The sequence below is a fragment of the Natator depressus genome, chromosome 1, assembly GCF_965152275.1.
Source record: "Natator depressus isolate rNatDep1 chromosome 1, rNatDep2.hap1, whole genome shotgun sequence".
Lineage (NCBI taxonomy): Eukaryota > Metazoa > Chordata > Testudines > Cheloniidae > Natator > Natator depressus.
The window spans coordinates 334531803-334550163 of NC_134234.1; the positions used below are offsets into that span (position 1 = coordinate 334531803).

At 41.5% G+C, this 18361-nt stretch overlaps 1 protein-coding gene across 16 annotated transcripts in view; it reads right to left on the reverse strand.

Moving 5' to 3' along the window:
• Window positions 1–18361, reverse strand: part of CELF2 (CUGBP Elav-like family member 2) — a 694215-nt gene that overhangs the window by 64491 nt on the left and 611363 nt on the right. For 11 of the 16 annotated variants that reach the window (XM_074942653.1, XM_074942656.1, XM_074942644.1 and 8 more), the window contains 2 exons: window positions 11788–11922; window positions 1368–1397 (listed from right to left, as the gene is read on the reverse strand). In XM_074942653.1, the coding sequence (XP_074798754.1) occupies window positions 1368–1397; window positions 11788–11922 (165 nt within the window). The remainder of the gene's footprint in view (window positions 1–1367; window positions 1398–11787; window positions 11923–18361) is intronic. The other 5 variants (XM_074942649.1, XM_074942645.1, XM_074942648.1 and 2 more) reach the window with 1 other exon arrangement.

Below are 18361 nucleotides of genomic sequence, written 5' to 3' on the forward strand. Positions count from 1 at the left end.
GTGAGGAAAACATGTATAAAATGCTTTAAAACTAAATGCCAGAGGACCCAGTCATGTTGCCAGACCAAATTCTGTAATGCAGGTGGAATTTAAATATTTTTTTAAAATGAATTTTTCAAATAAAAATCTTTATGAGTTTTGTTTTTTTGAAGTCCTGATACTTATGGGTACAAGCATAATTCTTTGATCTACAAAAACTATGACCACCTTCAAATTATACTGGAGCTGTGTGTGTGTGAATAATTGAAAACCACTTTTTCCCTTTTAAATCATAGAAAAAAGAATAGCTTAGTGCCTGAGCTGTTTCCCCCTGCCAGCCTCCCCTTTATTGCTGCTCATACCAATACTAGGCATGGTGTAGGTCAAGTTTAGTACTGCATGGCTCAATGCCCTTTTAACTAATAAAAACACTGCCTTCTGAAATTTACATTTTATTCTTCTTCATGCACCCTTGGGCATCTTAAAGAAAAAGACTGTGAAATTAACCCAGATTCAGGCTGATTTTGTAATAATACCATGGCACACTAAAAGCTTAGCTAAAGCAACACAGACTTATTTCACTTGTGATCTCTAATGACTTTAACAGTGCATTGATTTTCAGCTCCCTTAGCCTTGCACAGTTTGAACTTAGGTTTCAGAGAATAATTTAGTGTTCCACTCAATTTCCTCAAAACATTATTATTATTACTACTTAAAAGATTTCCAAATGAAGCAAATCTAAACACAGAGAGGCTGAAGCATATTGTCATTTTAGAGCTAATGCATGAAAGCTACGTTCTGGCACCAAAAATACCATATTGTTGCCCCTGTGGCCAATGGGCAAAATAAACCATTTTGCAATCCAGCAAGCAACAGATTGCTTGGTTTATGTAAATCAATTTGTGAGCCATAAAACATCTTTTCTCTTTTGATCTGTATGTACCTGGTAAGATTATCAAGTCAAGACTGTATTAACATTTTAATCAAACAACAGTAAGAGAAAGCAATGCCTGATCATTACCCAAAAGCACTACATCTAGTCATGAAAATAAGGTCAATGCATTTTTGCATCATGCGGTAATTTTTTTTAAAAAAATATAAAATCCCTTGATACAAGGGAAACTAATCTACTATGCATCTTACTGATAGATTAGCATTATAAATTTTAAAGTTAGAATTCTTTATGCAGATTTTACAGTAGTGTTGCGCTACTTTATATATTTCTCAGATAACAGAACAGCTGATGATGTTTTAATTATTTAGACACATTATGATGCTACTACTGTTATCCAGAAAATTTTTTTGTCAAAGAAAATAATTTCACAAACATCTTTCTATAAGGCATTCTAGACAAAATGTGTAGTAGAATGGTAAATAAGCTACAGTACCTCTGCTAGATTCCATATTGATGCTGTGCACTAAAATTAAAGAGGCCCAAATTTACCATCAGTCTCAAAGTAATCTCTCTTAAAAACATTACTCTTATTATTAATATAGGAAATAACACTAAGCGTTTTCATTTCTTATCTTGTGACTTCAATGTGGGGAGAGGACAAACAGAGATATATTGGGGGAAAAATACAGAGCCTTTGATAATTTTACTTTTAATGGTCAAGGAACTGTTTCCTTTCTTCCCTTGCTCTTATTATCCAGGAGCTTGTACCATAGTGACAATTACTTAGTGGAGGTTAAGAATGCAAAAGAAGCATGTAAAATGTCAACAAGAATCAATAAGACACAGTTTATGCATTTATCACAATTTCTACCCAGCAGTACAGCTGTAAGTAACTTACTGAGAGATGTTGCAATTAGCAGGTCTCAAAAGAAAAGTGAAGCAGCAGACAATTAAGCTATGTGGCCATATAGGTGGAGCAGATTACCTCCCCCCCTCCGGCTCCCCGCTCATTCCCTTTTTAACCGCAAAGCTAAGTCATTGTGGGGCTTTCACTGCCAATATTATGGCATAGCCTCCCTCTTCACCCCCAACCCAGGTTCATTTGAATAGCCTCTAACTCTTATTTTCTGGCGTGAAACAATTTTTATAACAGTAAAGTACCATACGCTGAGCTACTTATTTAAAGGAAACCTGTTCTCTGTGAAGCCCATGACGAATGTGTTGTGCATCCTGTGCCCTATTCCAAGATGCTCAAAATCATTCTATAGAGGGAGGGAGGCTGAATTACATTTTCATAATGGTCTGTGGGGTCAGGATTACAAAGCTAGGTCAATATTCTACCCACAATACACAGCAAATTTCCAACTGACAACCACTGGCCAGTCGTGCATATGATTACCTGATTTGCACAAACAATTGTGGGCACAAATTAAGTGTGCAACTGCACTACTAAATTATTTGAAAACCTGGCCTTTAAAGTGTCATCGTTAGAATCAGCACAACATTGAGATGAATGAGTTCACAACTCTTTCTAACCATTGTTTCAGGCTAAAAACAATGCTGTGTGTGTGCTTATATATATATAAGCTTTCCTTCTGCAAAATCCAAATCTGCCATGTTGGGGAGGAGGGGTCAGATAAATACATTATTTAGGGCAGTTCTGGCCCACAGCTGTTGCACACCCCTCTTTACTCCTGAAATTAATAGGTAGTAGATGTTGAGTGAATGGTAGGGATTACTCCTTTCACATAGCGTACAATCAACCTGTAGAATTCATGGCCACAGGTGGTTATTTGAGATACATACCAGACAGCTTTATAACCATTAATAACATTGTAGCTATGCATGTTAAGATAAGACTAATCAAATCTCATGCTTCAGGGGGTAAGCTGTGGGAATCAAGAAGGATTTCCACATCCCCTCACCTCATCATATAAAACACTGTATAATTGCCTAAGGCAAGGAGCATGCTTCCTCTGAAGCATCAGCTATCGGACATTGACAAAGGCAGCATGGTTGGACCTGATGAACCAATTGTCTGATCTGCTATGGCAAGTCCTATGCTCCTTAGATGGCCAAGCCCCTTGCCTCGGAAATTCTCTTACTACAAATAGGAGCAGTGGAGCTCATTCGGGGGGGGGGGGGGGCAGGGGAGGGGAGGAGGTAGGTGTGAGCGGGGAAGAGGAGAGGAAAATATAGTAACAAGAACATGAAGACACAAATTTTTGTTGCCAAGTCAACATGGAAATTACTTCCCCTTAAATCACCAAGTGTGTAACAACAAAAATCATTTTGTAAATGTGGCCAACCTGTAATTCACCTTGCAATTATTTGTTATCTCTACTTTCAAAATGTCAGGGATCACGAACAGAAAAGAAAGGGGGGGAATTTCCCTTATTTCTGTAAGGCTGTCTTCTAACCTGTTAGAACAGATAAATGATCGACTGGGGAAAGGTTTCTCAAAGTAATTTCCTCCTACTGAGGGAATCAGAGGGAAACATGTTGCCCTACCACAGAGCAGATTTTGGAAACACATCGATTACATGAGTCATGTCAGTTGAAAGGATATCTAAACTCGGATGTTTTGTCTTTTCTCACCTATCACCAATACATCTCTAATGACTCTCCCCTCTCTTTCCCCCAAATCCCAGGAATCTCTGCTCCAAGACGATTTTCAAAAGCGCTAAGTCTTGGCCTAACCATGCTCCCATTGAAGTCAAGGATGCCCCATTTATTTATGCCGGCATTGATCTCCATTGGGGCTGCCGCCCCAGAAGCACATGCATGGTAAGAACGTCTGTACAACCTTGACAAGACTTGTGAATGACATAGGAAGCAGAACATTTTCAAATGTGATTTCACCTAAACAAAACGAGCCTATTTTCAGAGGTGCTAAGAACCCACACCTCACAGTGATGTCAATGCGAGCTGTGAGAACTACAGATATCTGTGAATCAGGTCACTTTTACTTACGTGGCTAAAGGTGGAATTAATAATGGAAGTTTGAAAAAACTGGCCTGAATGGATCTAAACATCAAATAAAGAATCAAATGTATTTAAAAATATCTCAGTGGTTTTTTATCAATCTACTATTTCGTGACCTAAAAGAAAGATTTAAGATGAAATTTTGAAAGCCAGATAAGAGACTGGGATGCTCAAATCCCATTAAATGTTGCCTTCAAAATCTCGGCCTCTAGCTATACAGTTGCATGCGGTCTGGTGATTGTGTTTTGCCTTTCCAAATTCCAGGTTCAACTGGATACAACATTCTTCTTCACTTCTTCTCCTAAATGATACGGGTGTTGTGTCCAGTCGATCAGCTGCCACGTTTCATCCCAGAGGTGAGTGTACATCAGTGACTGTTGAAGTGATCCCTGAGCGCAGCCTATTTAAATTTGTAAAGTGCTTTGGCGTCTCTGGGAAGAAAGGCACTATAGAAATAGAAGACACTGTTAAAATGAAAACTGACAAGCAATTTGGAACAGGTCTACAAAAGGAAAGGGTCTATTCATGTCCAATTATTTCTGGTTGGGTTTGCACAGGAGTTTTTCGTGCCTAAGAATTCCTCTGGTTCACATGTTCGTGTGTTTCATTAAAAGTAAAACTTGGGCAAGTAGTACAGTGTAACCTGTACAAGGGGCCATCCTAATTAGGCAACCTTCCATCTTAAGAGACCACTCCAAAGTATCCCCAAGTGTACTGAGTATAATTCTGCTACATATTTATTGTAAGACAGAAAATAGTTTATAGCACAGATAAGAAGCTGGGAATGGGCGACAGGGGATGGATCACTTGATGATTACCTAGTCCATTCATTCCCTCTGAAGCAGCTGGCATTGGCCACTGTCAGAAGACAGGACACTGGGCTAGATGGACCATTGGTCTGACCCAGTATGGACGTTCTTATGTTTTTTGATTTTTGGTAGGCCCCTGGGTGGTTGCTAACAGCAGGGATTACTCTATGTTGTTTTCTACAGATCTGGTAGCCCTGAGCATAAGTGCAGAAAGCATGAGGAAGGATGGTTCAGTGATTAAGCAATTAGCCTAGGACTTGAGAGATAGGGGTGCCACTCCTTGCTTTGCCACATACTTTCTGTTTGACCTTGGGCAAATCACTTAGCTGCTCTGTGGCTCAGTTCCCCATCTGTAAAAACAGAGCTGATAATGTTTCCCTGCCTCACAGGTGTGTTGTGAGGCTAAATACATTAAAGATTGTGAAGTGCTTTGAGATCCATTGATGAAAAGTTCTACATAACAGCGAAGTATTAATACTATTCTCTCAGCTCAAACGAAAAAAGGGTTTTGGTGAAAGGTGTTGGACTGAGTGTCCTGGAAATTGAAGCCATCTGTTTACACATATCAGAGACACAGCAAGGTAATGGCAATGCACACTTCCCACAATGCTCTGTCAATGTGCTGGAATCTTGGCCTTGATTGGCCTTCTTCACCTAGAGGTCAGAAGACAGGTTCAATTTCTCATGCCCATTTTAGTGGCAAAAGAAAAAAAAATCCCTCCGAGAAAATCCTCTGAAAATCAGAGTCTATGAAGGTGTCTCAAAGTTGGATACCCCAAATCACTAATGACTTTGGAAAATGTAGGCCCCAGTAGTTGAAATTTACACAGAACCAAACTGGAGTTAGACCAACACTAAAGACCACCTTTTATTGACAACCCGAGTGACCCACTTTCTGGAAATGGAAAGTTTTGTCAGTTATTGTCCTGCTTCAAGCCAATCTTTCTAGTGAAAGAATGTTGAGAAGGTGTAACGAGGGCAAATCTGATACTTAGCTTTGTCATGGAGTGGCTAGAGAAAGAAGCTTTGAGTCTTGGTGCCTCAGTTGTATTCCATCTCTACCACTGACTTCCGACACAGCCTTAAGGATATCATTTAATATGACAGAGTGTTGAAAAAGACATTCCTTCCTCACAAAATATTTTGAACTCACAATTGTCATTTGAAGTTTTTCACAGGAAAAGTTTGATTAGAATTTTCTTTTTCAATTCAAAATTTTCAAGTTTGATTCAAATCAGACAAATTTCCCTTGATTCTTTTTTGACTTTTTTTTTTAATTTCAAATTTTTGTTTTTGCCCTTCTCTCTTAATTTTCTGTTTTGACATTGAATGTGACAACATGAATAATGTCTAGTTTTTTTGGTTCCCATTCCCTGCTCCCACACGCTTTTTCCTCTTAACTTATCAAAACTTCTTCAACTTTTCAAAAGTTACACAGTGGCAAAAGGACAAATGAAACACTAACCTTGCCACAGTTTTCAACAACCTGAAAAATGGCAGAGTGGCAAAGTTGTAGTATAAAGGGCTTTGAGATCCTCATATAAAAGGCACTATCAAAGCCTTCCTTCAAGAAGCGGAACATATAGTCTGAATAGTGTTGTCTCCCGCCCCATGTAGACCTAGGGTATGTCTACATTGTAATTAAAAACCCGCAGCTGGCCCAGGCCAGCTGACTCAGGCTCGCAGGACTCCGGCTAAGGGGCTGTTCAATTGCACTGTAGACATTTGGGCTCAGGCTGGAGCCCGGGATCTAGGACCCTGTGAGGGGGAGAGTCCCAGAGCTCAGGCTACAGCCTAAGCCTGAACGTTTTACACCAAAACCAAACAGCCCCTTAAGCCAGAGCCCCGTGAGCTCAAGTCAGCTAGCATGGGCCAAGCCAAGCCACTGTCTGTCTGCAGTGTAGACATACCCTGAGGAGTGCCAGGCTAGCCACAAACCCAGATCACTTTCAGGGGTAGCACATTATGTTACTTCAGCCTTGCAAAGCTGCTCTGAATATCAGTCAGAAAATCTCCTGCTCTAGGCACAGAAACTACTCACCTGTTTTTTTACCATAAGTGATAATGCAAAAAATGAACAACGATATTTTGCCCTTTTTTTTTTAAACGAACAAACCAACAATCCCTACTTACTGCGGATGAATGGAATTTTGCAAAGCTGAATTTCTGCCTGATCGTGGGCTGATTCCCACACCATTCCCATCTGCTCTTTAAAACAGACATTCCTTATTACCAGATTTTTAATACTCTAAGCGTGCACTTGCCTGACTTGCTTAATATTGTCATGTTGAAATCAGACAAAAAGACTTTAAAAGCTGTGTCAATATGCATTTAGAGACCTTATCAAATGCACATTTTAGACCTAATTGTCTGTACACATACTTAGCAGGTTCTTTCAATGCAATCTCTTGACCCAATTGACTACAGTGTCTGTTATATAAATCTGTACTTAGCAATACATCTGTGTAATTTGCTATATGGAGCTCCTATGATAAGGATAAGAGGATTTTATTATTATTATTGACTAATACTACTTAGCAGTAATATAGTGATTTTGACCTACTGATCTCAAAGCACTTTACAAAGGTACAGTAGACCCTCAGAGTTATGAACACCACAGTTACAAACTGACCAGTCAACCACACCCCTCATTTGGAACTGGAAGTACGCAATCAGGCAGCAGCAGAGACAAAAACAAATACAGTACCATACTGTGTTAAACGTAAACTACTAAAAAATAAAGGGAAAGTTTTAAAAAAATTTGACACAGTAAGGAAACTGTGCTTGTTTCATTTAAATTAAGGTTAAAAGCAACATTTTTCTTCTCTGTAATAAAGTTTCAAAGCTGTATTAAGTCAATATTCAGTTGTAAACTTTTGAAACAACCACCATAACATTTTATTCAGAGTTACGAACATTTCAGAGTTATGAACAACCTCTATTCCCGAAGTGTTTGTAACTTTGAGGTTCTACTGTAGATGGGAAAACTGAGGCACAAAAAGAGATGAAGTGAGTCACCTGGGGTCACACAGCAAGTCAGCAGCAGACTTGTGAATCAAACTGAGGTCCTTCTGGCAACCAGTTGAATGTTCCATCCACAAGCTCACAGCTGTCCGTGTTGGCAGCAGTGTTCTCTTATACAGATCTCAGGACTAGGAGCCAGGACATTGGGGTTTCTATAAAAAGTTCAGAGATTTCTGGAAACCCTTTGCAATAAGTGATTTAAAACCCTAATCGTCCCAGTCAGTTCACTTTTGCTTTGACATGACAATGGGGGGTAGTGCAGGACATCAACAATGGGAATTTTTTAAAAAGTGGTTTAAGCTGGAGGCTGAATCCCTGTACCTGTAGAACAGATACAGGAAAGGCATTCACAAGATTCCCTATGCAGCCCCATGAACCTGAGTTGTAGCGGTGAGAGAATAGGACAGTCTCCATACCCTTCAGTCGTCAAATTCTCTGCTTAGACAGCCAGTTGCGTTTTCTTATTCTTAAACAGACACCTACCAACTGGGAACTGCTCCATATCAACCCACTAACTTCACAGGGGCTGTAAAACAGCCATCAGATGATAATGACTTTTGGTCACTATCTACTCACTGTACCTAGGTTGCAGCCAAACCAGGTACAGATGAAAAAAACAAACCATTTTTCAGTTGCAGGAGCAAACATCAGTGGGAATAAAGTGATTAAATGGAGACACTAGAAAGGGCATTTAAAATATATTGCTCCATCACTGAGACTTTGTATGATGTCTTTAGGCTACTTTTACACACGAGTTTCAAACAGCTGGTAATACAAATTTGGAGTGGAAATGAGGATGGACCTTTATCTACAGTGGCAGAATGGATGTGAATTTATTAGAACCGTATCTACTCTTGGCTTGAAACTACACTAGCAACAACCAGTTCAATCTCTCTGTATCCTTATCTAAGCACTTATATCACACTCATCACAGAGTGTTATATTTTCCTTTACCATTGTAGACAGGGATTCTTTTTCCTGTTCCAACTGTGAGTAGACTATGATCCTAGGCCTACCCTACAATGTTATAGTCTAACATTGCTATACTAGAAACAAAAGTGTTGCTACTCTACCGTGAACAGGTTCCAAAAGCTGACTGAAAGCTTTCATTTCTTACTTAGAGAAAAATAACAGCACAAAACTGAATTGTTCTGCCTAGCACTCTAGTCAGTAGCTGTCCTTTGGAACTGAGAATTCACATCTGTTAATACTAAAGATTCCTTCCCTAAGACATTTTACTCCAAATGTCTCCAAATAAGCTCCAAAGTTTGTATAAATACCAGTAAATGTGTTTTTCATGCTCTTTATTTCTGAGGTATCATAATATGCTAATTTTTAAGGCACGCTGATTGAGAAGAAGATGAAATACTCAAGCAGAGCCTAATGGATTGTATTTTTATTTTGCTGGACTGTGAGGACTGTGCACTCCCAAATGCCCGTGTGCTGAGATGACAGCAGTCCCACAAGAATGTGACTCTTCTTCATTCATCCTTCCTCTCTTTATAGGGACTTCCCATCTGGAAGCATGGTTGAGCTGTGGGCTCTTACACATGAGAAGAAAGATGGCATGTGGCAATGGGGAATTTAACATACTGGAAATAGTAAAATGAATGAGAATCCATTTAAATGTTGGAATTTGTTGCAGGATTTAATTGTATTAATTTTCCTTCTATTTTTAAAGAACCCGATTTCGGTTCTATGCCACGCAAGAGTCCTCGCACCCAAAGCTCTCCTGCAGTACTTCAGTTCAGCTCTTCAACGCTCGGCACTTTCCCAGTGCTTGATTTTCTCTCTTGGTCTAGTGGTTTTGTGAAGTTGACAAACATCTGCCTGGAAACTGGGCTGTAGCATGCGTGTAGAAAGCAATTCAAGTTTAACAGGCAGGAAACAAGAGAGCCTGGTATCATATTATTGTGTGACTGTCAGAATAAACTTGAATATTAGAGAGGCTATAGCTCTGCTAAGCCAATACATTCCAATACCTGTTTGAGTGTGACGTACCTGGAACATGCTCTTCCGTCTCCAGAGGTGAAAGCCTTGCACATTAACCTTAAATTACCACAACATCTGCTCAATGGGCTACACTGCAATACGCAATCAATTTGTAACTGGCGATAGCAATTGCCACCTATTGAGGAATAAAAATACCCCCATCGTACCCTTTCCTGTAGGCTCTCGTGATCTGGGATTATGATGGAAAACCTCTATTGAACAAGACTTGGGGAATACTTGGAATTCTGCGGAGGAGTCAAATAACTCTTGTAAGACTCAAAGACTTGATTCTCTAGTTTATAATCTAGTCTAAATATTTAAATAGTTATCCAGCAACTCCCCACTGCAGGTTTACTTTCCTGTGGCCAAGATTTAAAAAATAAATAAAAAGACTATCTAAAGTTAGACTCCTGAGCCAGGATCATGCAACTTCTTGAAGGTCAAGCAGCTGTGGGATCAGAGTCTAAGTCTGTATAATTGTAGGCCTTCATTTTCCTTGGTACAATGCTCACAAACAGAACATATGGTTTCCCATTAATCAACAGAGCATTTTTTTCAGTGAGTGATTTTTTTTATCCTTATTTCCATGGAGATGCTATGGCCCCTGCTTTCTGCCTTCACAGACGACATACCGACACCCAGTTCCCAACCTATTCTGCTGGACTTTATATCCATTGTGGACAAACTGCTGCACAGAATAATTTTTTAAAAAACCACAAGTGGCTGCACATATTGTAGAAACCAGAGTCTAAAAGAAACAATATGCTTCAGAAGTTAAAAAAACACACATTCTTCTCTACATTTTTCCGTGTTTTGAAAATGTAATAAAATGCATAAACTGTGATTCCTATAAGAAAAGGAGTACTTGTGGCACCTTAGAGACTAACCAATTTATTTGAGCATAAGCTTTCGTGAGCTACAGCTCACTTCATCGGATGCATCACGAAAGCTTATGCTCAAATAAATTGGTTAGTCTCTAAGGTGCCACAAGTACTCCTTTTCTTTTTGCGAATACAGACTAACACGGCTGTTACTCTGAAACCTGTGATTCCTATGTACTTTTTCATGTTTAGAGGGGGAAAAATATCCAAAACAGAATGATTGAGTTTTGCTTCTCCTTAATAGAATTTACAACCCCACATTTTAGAGTAGTTTTTACTGCCTGTGCCTTTAAATTGTGGTAGCTGATATCATGGCACTGTTCCCCGAAGGCCAACAAGCTTGCCCTGATCCTCTTCCCAATTCAATTCCATATGTCATTAGCTGGTGGGAAGGATTGTTCTGTCTAAGTAATTCCAGGTCAATACAACAAAGGCTTAATATGCAGCAGGGGTCATTGATATAGATCTGCTTTTCTTTTTATTATATATTTTCAAGAGCCTTTTCCAGGTACAAAATGCTATATGCTGCATATCTAAATGGGTGGGGGAAGGGGGCGATCAGTATCAAAGTCTGCATTGCACTTAATTTCCAACACAATAAAGTAAGAGTCTGGCATGGGGTCCAGAATTCAGGTTATTCATATGACTGCACTATGCACTGCTGTTTGGCAGGCCTGCGGTGGCTCTATTTGGACCTAGGGACTTGAGCTATGAAAGCTCCCTTCATGAGTTCTGTCTGGGCAAAACTCTAGGAGTTAACCCCTTTATTCCAGAGGCAATACAGAGCCACGTTTTACATATGGTTACAAAGAATGCGGGAGTAGAAGGATACTATAGCATGGACCAGTTTGCATGGCCCCAGATGCCATAAAACAGTCATTTGTTTTCCCTGGTGCAAAATACAGGGGTGCGTGTGTGTGTGTGTGTGTATCTTTGATTTTGTGGTAGGGAAAATAGGAGATGTCAGGGTTCAATGGTACCCTTTCAATCTGACAAACAGCGTGATCACACAAGTCAATATGTTGGCACTAAGACCTTTCTGACATTTGAAATAAAAGGTGATAATTTCAGTCACTGTGAAAAATTCATGTGCGTAACTCCGTCACGTGGGACATATTACAGTGTAACCTCTCGCTGCAGACAGTGGCTACATCTACCCTGACTGTGACATATAGCTCCAATTAGCACTTAAGGAAAGAGACTTTATAGACTGCACACTCACCTCGGCTCAGCCCGTCAGGTCCCCGAAGAATTCGGCATTCTTCTATCTGGCCGAATGGAGAAAACATCACCCTGATATCATTCTCATTACACTTCTTCGAAACCATTCCTATGAACAATTTTCTGTCTTCCACAGCTAGAAGATAAAAATAATGAATGAGCAAAGGCCATTTCATCTTTTCCCTGTGATCAATGCTTCATTACCACATCAAACCAAGTTCCAGTCATGTGAGTCTGGCTCTGCAACTGAAGACAAGTCCTAAGGCAAACACTTTATACTTATCACCCTTCCCCCTCTTCCTCCCCCCCCCTCTTTTTGTGGGTGCTATTGTCATATTAGTTGCATGAATAAGACATTTTTCATCCCCCTCCCCATCATGATATCTAAGAGAAAGAAGCATCCTGTGTCAGAGACTCAAGATATTTTTGCATAGATTCTAATTTGAATATGTTCCCTCTCCCCCCACCCCAGCTCCCAAATGCATGAAAGGAAACAAAACAGGCAGCGGGTGGTGGTGGTGGTGGTGGGGGAGTGCACATAACAAAATGAGATAATGAAAAATACTCTACAGAAACATTCTTATATGAAAAGGATCCTAGCTTTCAATTTCAAGCAGCTGTAATGCATGGCACTCAGAAGCAGGTTTGTAGTGACTGCAATGAAAAGAATAATGCATTAAATTTTCCTCTCTCTTTTCCAATAATGACACAGTAGTCTCTCTTCAAATGGACACAATGTATGTTCCAGGGGCAGCACTTCAACAAGGGGAGTGCATATTACTTTCCAAAAGCCAAATCATTTGATTGGTGATGATGTTGAGTTTGCAAGAAATACAACAGGAACTTTGCCAAAGATATCGGTAGATTATCTCCTTTCTATATCGTCCACACGGCCAGCATAAAGTAGGTCGCTCTAGCTGGGTGTGTATGCTGGCTCTGAAGTTTAACAAAAGCTCAAGCCATAGACTGGTGTCAAAGATAGAATAAACAGCAATAACCCAGCTCCGATCTGGAAGACTTAATGCTAACTCACTATCTCCCCTATATTAAAAAAAATATCTAAGGGGTTATTATATGCTCCTTTCTTCTGCTATTGAAATGGCATGCAAATCCAATTCACTGTTAATGAGCAGACTGCCAGAGTTTTGCGGGAAGCAAAGACAGACGGAAAGCTTTACTCCAGAGTATCTGTGGTGCACTTATTTATTTCTATTGTGCAAATTATTTTTCTAATGAAATATTTTCATTTCTGTGCTTATGAAAAATGAATCTTCCTTTGCACCCCAACCCACCCTGCATGTATTAGCATGTGTTTGTCAAATGGAATAAACTGCAGCTGAGAAGGAAGAAACCTATATATTTTCATGGGATTTTATTGGTATTGACACTTTTAGTGCCCTTAACATAATTTCAGCGAGAAAAACAGAGGCTAATGTTTATTGAAGACAGAAGGGGTATCTGGAGTAATTTTTTTTTTTTTTACTGGGTAGTACTTCTTTACTTAATGGTTAAGAAAGGCATTCTGCTATTTTACACAAGAAAGCATAGGGAAAATGCATTTTCCAGAACCCCAAAAGCTAATCGAAATGTACTTTTTTTTTTTTTTTAAATAAAGAGAATTTAGATGTAGGTTGGGTCCCTAATAGGGCGATGCACTGCCATCTGGACTGATTCTTAGAGTCCAGCCTTTTGCTGTGCAGGCTGGCAGGAAACAGGCATGAATTCAATGCCCAGGAAAAGGGAGTGGTTTGCTCAGCAGAGATATGTCCAGTCTCAGCACTTTCATTCACACTTGATATTAAGGTCCCATTTACATATGGTTTATAAAAGGTTACTAAATGATTAATAGATGATATAAAGATGTTACAACTTGAGAAGTATGGGTTATAGATGCACATAGGCACGTCAGCAGATGATGTTGTGAGCCAGGGTTATAAGCAAGCTATGTACCGTGCTGGACTCAATCGTTTTACTCTTTATTACATCTATTAATCATTTGTTCATCCTTTGTAAACAGAACCATAACACAAAGTGTGACCCATACTTTTTTATATAGGTATTTGTACTATTAACATCCATTTTACAGATGCTGAAACTGAGACACAGAGAAGTCACGTGGCCTGTCTAGGGCCACAGGTGATTGAGCAGTAGAGCAGGGATCAGAACTCAAGAGTTCCTAGCTCCCAGCTCCATGCTCAATCCTACAAACGACATTGCCTCAGCCAATTAAGCAACTGCACTCTTGCCCCAAAAGGTGTCCCATCTGCTCCTGCTTACAGGGAAGAGTGAAGACTTTTTATCTTCAAGTGGAAGATAAAAAATAAGGAACCTTAATGGATGCAGGGGATCCCTTCCTCCAGCCTACAGAGTAAAGAGGAAGATGCTGCTCTGCCAAACTGCCATTTAACTTCCCCTCCCCCAAAGTCAAATGCTAAGATGTTTTTTAATTTTCCAAACACTAGCAGATGACAAACTCCGCACTGGCCTCCTTCACTCTCACTAGTAAATCTACAAATATGCCATTTAACTAAAACGATTTTGAAGGTTTTCAGCTGGAGGGTGATTTTATAGTAAATTAAACACCCAGCTCCTGTGTACTGTACATCTTCAAAATGCACATTTCAAGGAAAATGCTCAGTGTACAGAAGACATATCGGTAGGATGACGTGCCTCACATCCAATGCTGTTTGGTACTGCTGATCTGTGGTAAACTTTAAGAAATTTGTAATTTTATCTTGGCTAAATGCCTAACCATACAGACTGTTTAAAGGAGCACTGCCAAGATAAAACCTGCATAGGTGCCTTACCTCTGTTGTAAGGCATGATAATCAATTTAAAATAATATCATACACTTTCATGCAGAGAAAGGCATGATTTATTCCCATCAGCATAGGATAGGAGCCACAAATTCCTGGATTCTTAGGCCATGTCTACACTACCCGCCGGATCGGCGGGTAGTGATCAATCTATCGGGGATCGATTTATCGCGTCTAGTGTAGACATGATAAATCGATCCCCGATCGCTCTGCCATTGACTCCGGAACTCCACCACGGTGAGAGGCGGAAGCGGAGTCGACGGGGGAGGGGCCGCTGTCGATCCCGCGCCGCAAGGACATGCAGTAAGTGATTCTAAGTCGATCTAAGATACGTCGACTTCAGCTACGTTATTCTCGTAGCTGAAGTTGCGTATCTTAGATCGATTCCTGCCCCCATCAGTGTAGACCAGGCCTTACACTGATTATCTCTGTGGTCTTGGGCAAGTTACTTAACCTCTCTGCCTCAGTCTTTCCATGATAAACAAGAAGTGTTGTGGGGATTGATAGTTAAAGTGCTGTGAGGACTACAGGTCAAATACACCCAAACAATTTGGCAGGGGATTGGGGGTCTCTCACAGTAAAATGGAGGCAACTCACAGATTTTGTCTGTGTGGCTGGCAGTTTCACACTTTAACCAAGGGTTGCCAACTTTCGATTGGCACAAAACCGAACAACCTACCCCTGCCCCTTCCCCCAGATCCCACCCCCTACCCCACCCCTTCCCCCGCTCTCTACATTCCCCCTCCCTCACTCATTTTCACCTGACTGCGGCAGGGGGTTGGGCTGCGGGAGGGGGTGAGGGCTCTAAACGGAGGTGCGGGCCCTGGGGTGGGGCAAGAAATGTTGGAGGGAGTTGGGCTGTGGGAGGGGGTGAGGGCTCTGGTTGGGGTGCAGGAGGGGCTCCAAACTGAGGGGTGGGGCCAAGGAATTCAGAATGTGGGAGGGGGCTGCAGCTTGAGGCAGGGGGTTAGGGTCGGGAAGGGGTAAGGACTCTGGGCTGGGGGTGCTGGCTCTGGGATGGGGCTGGGGATGAGGGGTTTGGGGTTCATCAGTGGGCTCCAGGCTGGGGAGCATGGCTGAGGAATTTGGAGTATGGGAGGGGGCTGGGATTCTCTGGGGTGGGACTGGGGATGAGGGATCTGGATGCAGGAGGGGGCTCTAGGTTGTGGGGTGGGGGCTCAGGGCTGGGGTAAGGGGTTGGGGCACGGGCTTACCTCATGCAGCTCCCGGTCAGCAATGCTAAGGCAGTCTGCCTGCCTGTCCTGGGTCCATACTGCGCCCAGAAGTGGCCAGCAGGTCCGGTTTCTAGGCGGGGGGCTGGAGGCAGGAGGCTATGTGGCACACACTGCTCTCGCCTGCAGGCACCGCCCCCCCAGCTCCCATTGGCCTGTTCCCGGCCAATGGGAGCGTGGAGCCAGTGCTTGGGGCAGGGGCAGCGGCATGGAACCCGGTGGTCCCCACGCCTAGGAACCAGATCTGCTGGCTGTTTCCGGGGTGCAGCATGGTGCCCCAGGACAGGTAGGGACTAGTCTGCCTTAATGCCACAGCATCGCTGACCGGGCTTTTAATGGTGCTGACCGGAACCGCCAGCCGCCAGCTGCTGACTGGGGGTTCCAATCGAAACCCAGACACCTGGTCACCCTACTTTAACCACTAGAGGTTGCTGTGCCACATATGTTACAGGTCATGCAGCAGCTTGCAGTATGTGGTGACCTGTGTGCTCAGAGTTGAGCAGAGCCCTGGGAGTGGAGAAGTAACTAAAAAAAAAACGGTAGGGGGTTCAAATATGGTTGCTCACCCCAGGTGCTAAAATGCCTACTTGCAGCACTCACTGCAGAACCATGCCTCCTTCCTCCGATCTTGGAAGCAGTGGCCTCACCTCCCACCATAGTGCAGAAAAGTGAAGTGTTAATAGAGATAAGACCCCAGAGGAAGCCCCATCCCATGCAGGTTAGAAACAAGAGCCAGCTGTTGGAACCTGGCCGGGGGGTAGGGATAGGTTGGAATCTCAAAGCACTGTACAAAGGAGGTCAGCATCATTATCCCCATTTTATGAACGGGGAAACTGAGGCATGGGGAGGGGACGTGATTTGCCCAAGGTCAGCCAGCAAATCAGTCTCCTGAGGCCCAGTCCAATGCCCTACCCACTAGAGAACACTGCCTCCCGTTTCTCAGGTCTTATTTTTGCCCTGTAATTGCCACCCACACACATCTGGGGCAGACAGGAGCAGTTCAAAATTCAGAAGACAGACAAAAAAGGATGATTTATTTATTTATTTATTTAAATCACTTTTGGGCGGGGGGAGAGGAGTTGGTTCTGATTGGTGGATTTTGGACTCAATACTGCTGTCCGGCTGCTTTGCACTATTTTGGCAATGTAAAGCAGATGCAACCTGATATAACCTGACAGTTAACAAACGTATGGTTGCTTTGCATTGCCGGAACAGGACAAAGCAGCTAGGGTGTACCCTGTAAATGTCTACTGGACCCAATCCTGAAGCTGTGTCTGCCTGGGTGGAGCCTGTGACGAGTGCCATTGAAGTCACTGCACTGCAGTAGAAAGACCTTAGTGTTTGATTTTTACACTTCACTTATAGTTTGCTTGGACAGTGAAAACTGACTAATCTTTTTTCACTTCTCTGTTCCCAGTCCATCATTTCAGTTATGGATTCTCATATGTTAAAACCAAGGGGCTGTGTTTGAGATCACAGCACTGCAGGAGAATGTTTAAACAACAATTAAGTAATGAAAAAATGCTATTAAGGTTTGCTAATTTTTTATTTTTCTTCCCTGAAGCTCAAATTCTATCGTGAAAATACATGGCAGCGTACTCTTAAGTGACTGAAGCTATCATATTTAAATATATCAAGAACACTATTTCCTTCGCAGAATAAGTTGTCCTCGCTTTTAAGCCAATCAAGTAACGGTTAATTATTTAAGTACAAATGTTTTTTTTTCCCCAGAGTGGAGGAAAAAAGATTTTTTGTCCTTATTTGTAAGCTGGCGAAAAACCCTAGTGTACAATCTGTCAAAGTCACACCTGGATCTGGAACTGCCTGAATTAATTAACAACTTTTCTATGTGTTAGTGCTGACATATGGCATTTAATTACTGCTTCCAAATCTGCAAGTTTCTCCTGTTAGGATTTCAAAACCATTTCTTCACCCTTTCAGTGAATCAGAAAGTAAGTCCAGGATATTGCAATGGAGAATTTTTCTTGGTTTCCCCGAAGTGTTGGCATTTTATAAAAATGGGTGTATACTGTCCTCGGGATATCTGCCCTGAGGTCCATCATTAATGTTAATGGAAGGTACAGGCAGCCACCAAAGCATTTAAGCATGTGCTTAACTTCAAGCATGTTAATAAGTCTCATTGACTACTTAAGCTCAAGCAAGAGTTTGAATGCTTTCCGGATTAGAGCCCAGTACCTAAATATTTAAAAAAGAGGGTGACTGGTACTGGAACAAACTACCAAGGGAAATGATGGATTCTCCATCTGTTAAAATCTTCAAATCAAGACTACACACCTTTCTGGAAGAGATGCTTTCGCCAGACACAAGTTCTTGGGCTAAGTACTGAGTGATGTATAGGAGGACAGACTAGAAGATACAATGGTCTCTTCTGGCCTCAAACTCTATGAATTCATGAGCACCATATACTGTATACTTCATCTTTTGGAAGGAAGAACTTTTAGGAAAGGTAAGTTTATCGGCTAATTATTTTAAGTATCCTCCAGTGAAATAAATTCATTAGCACTAA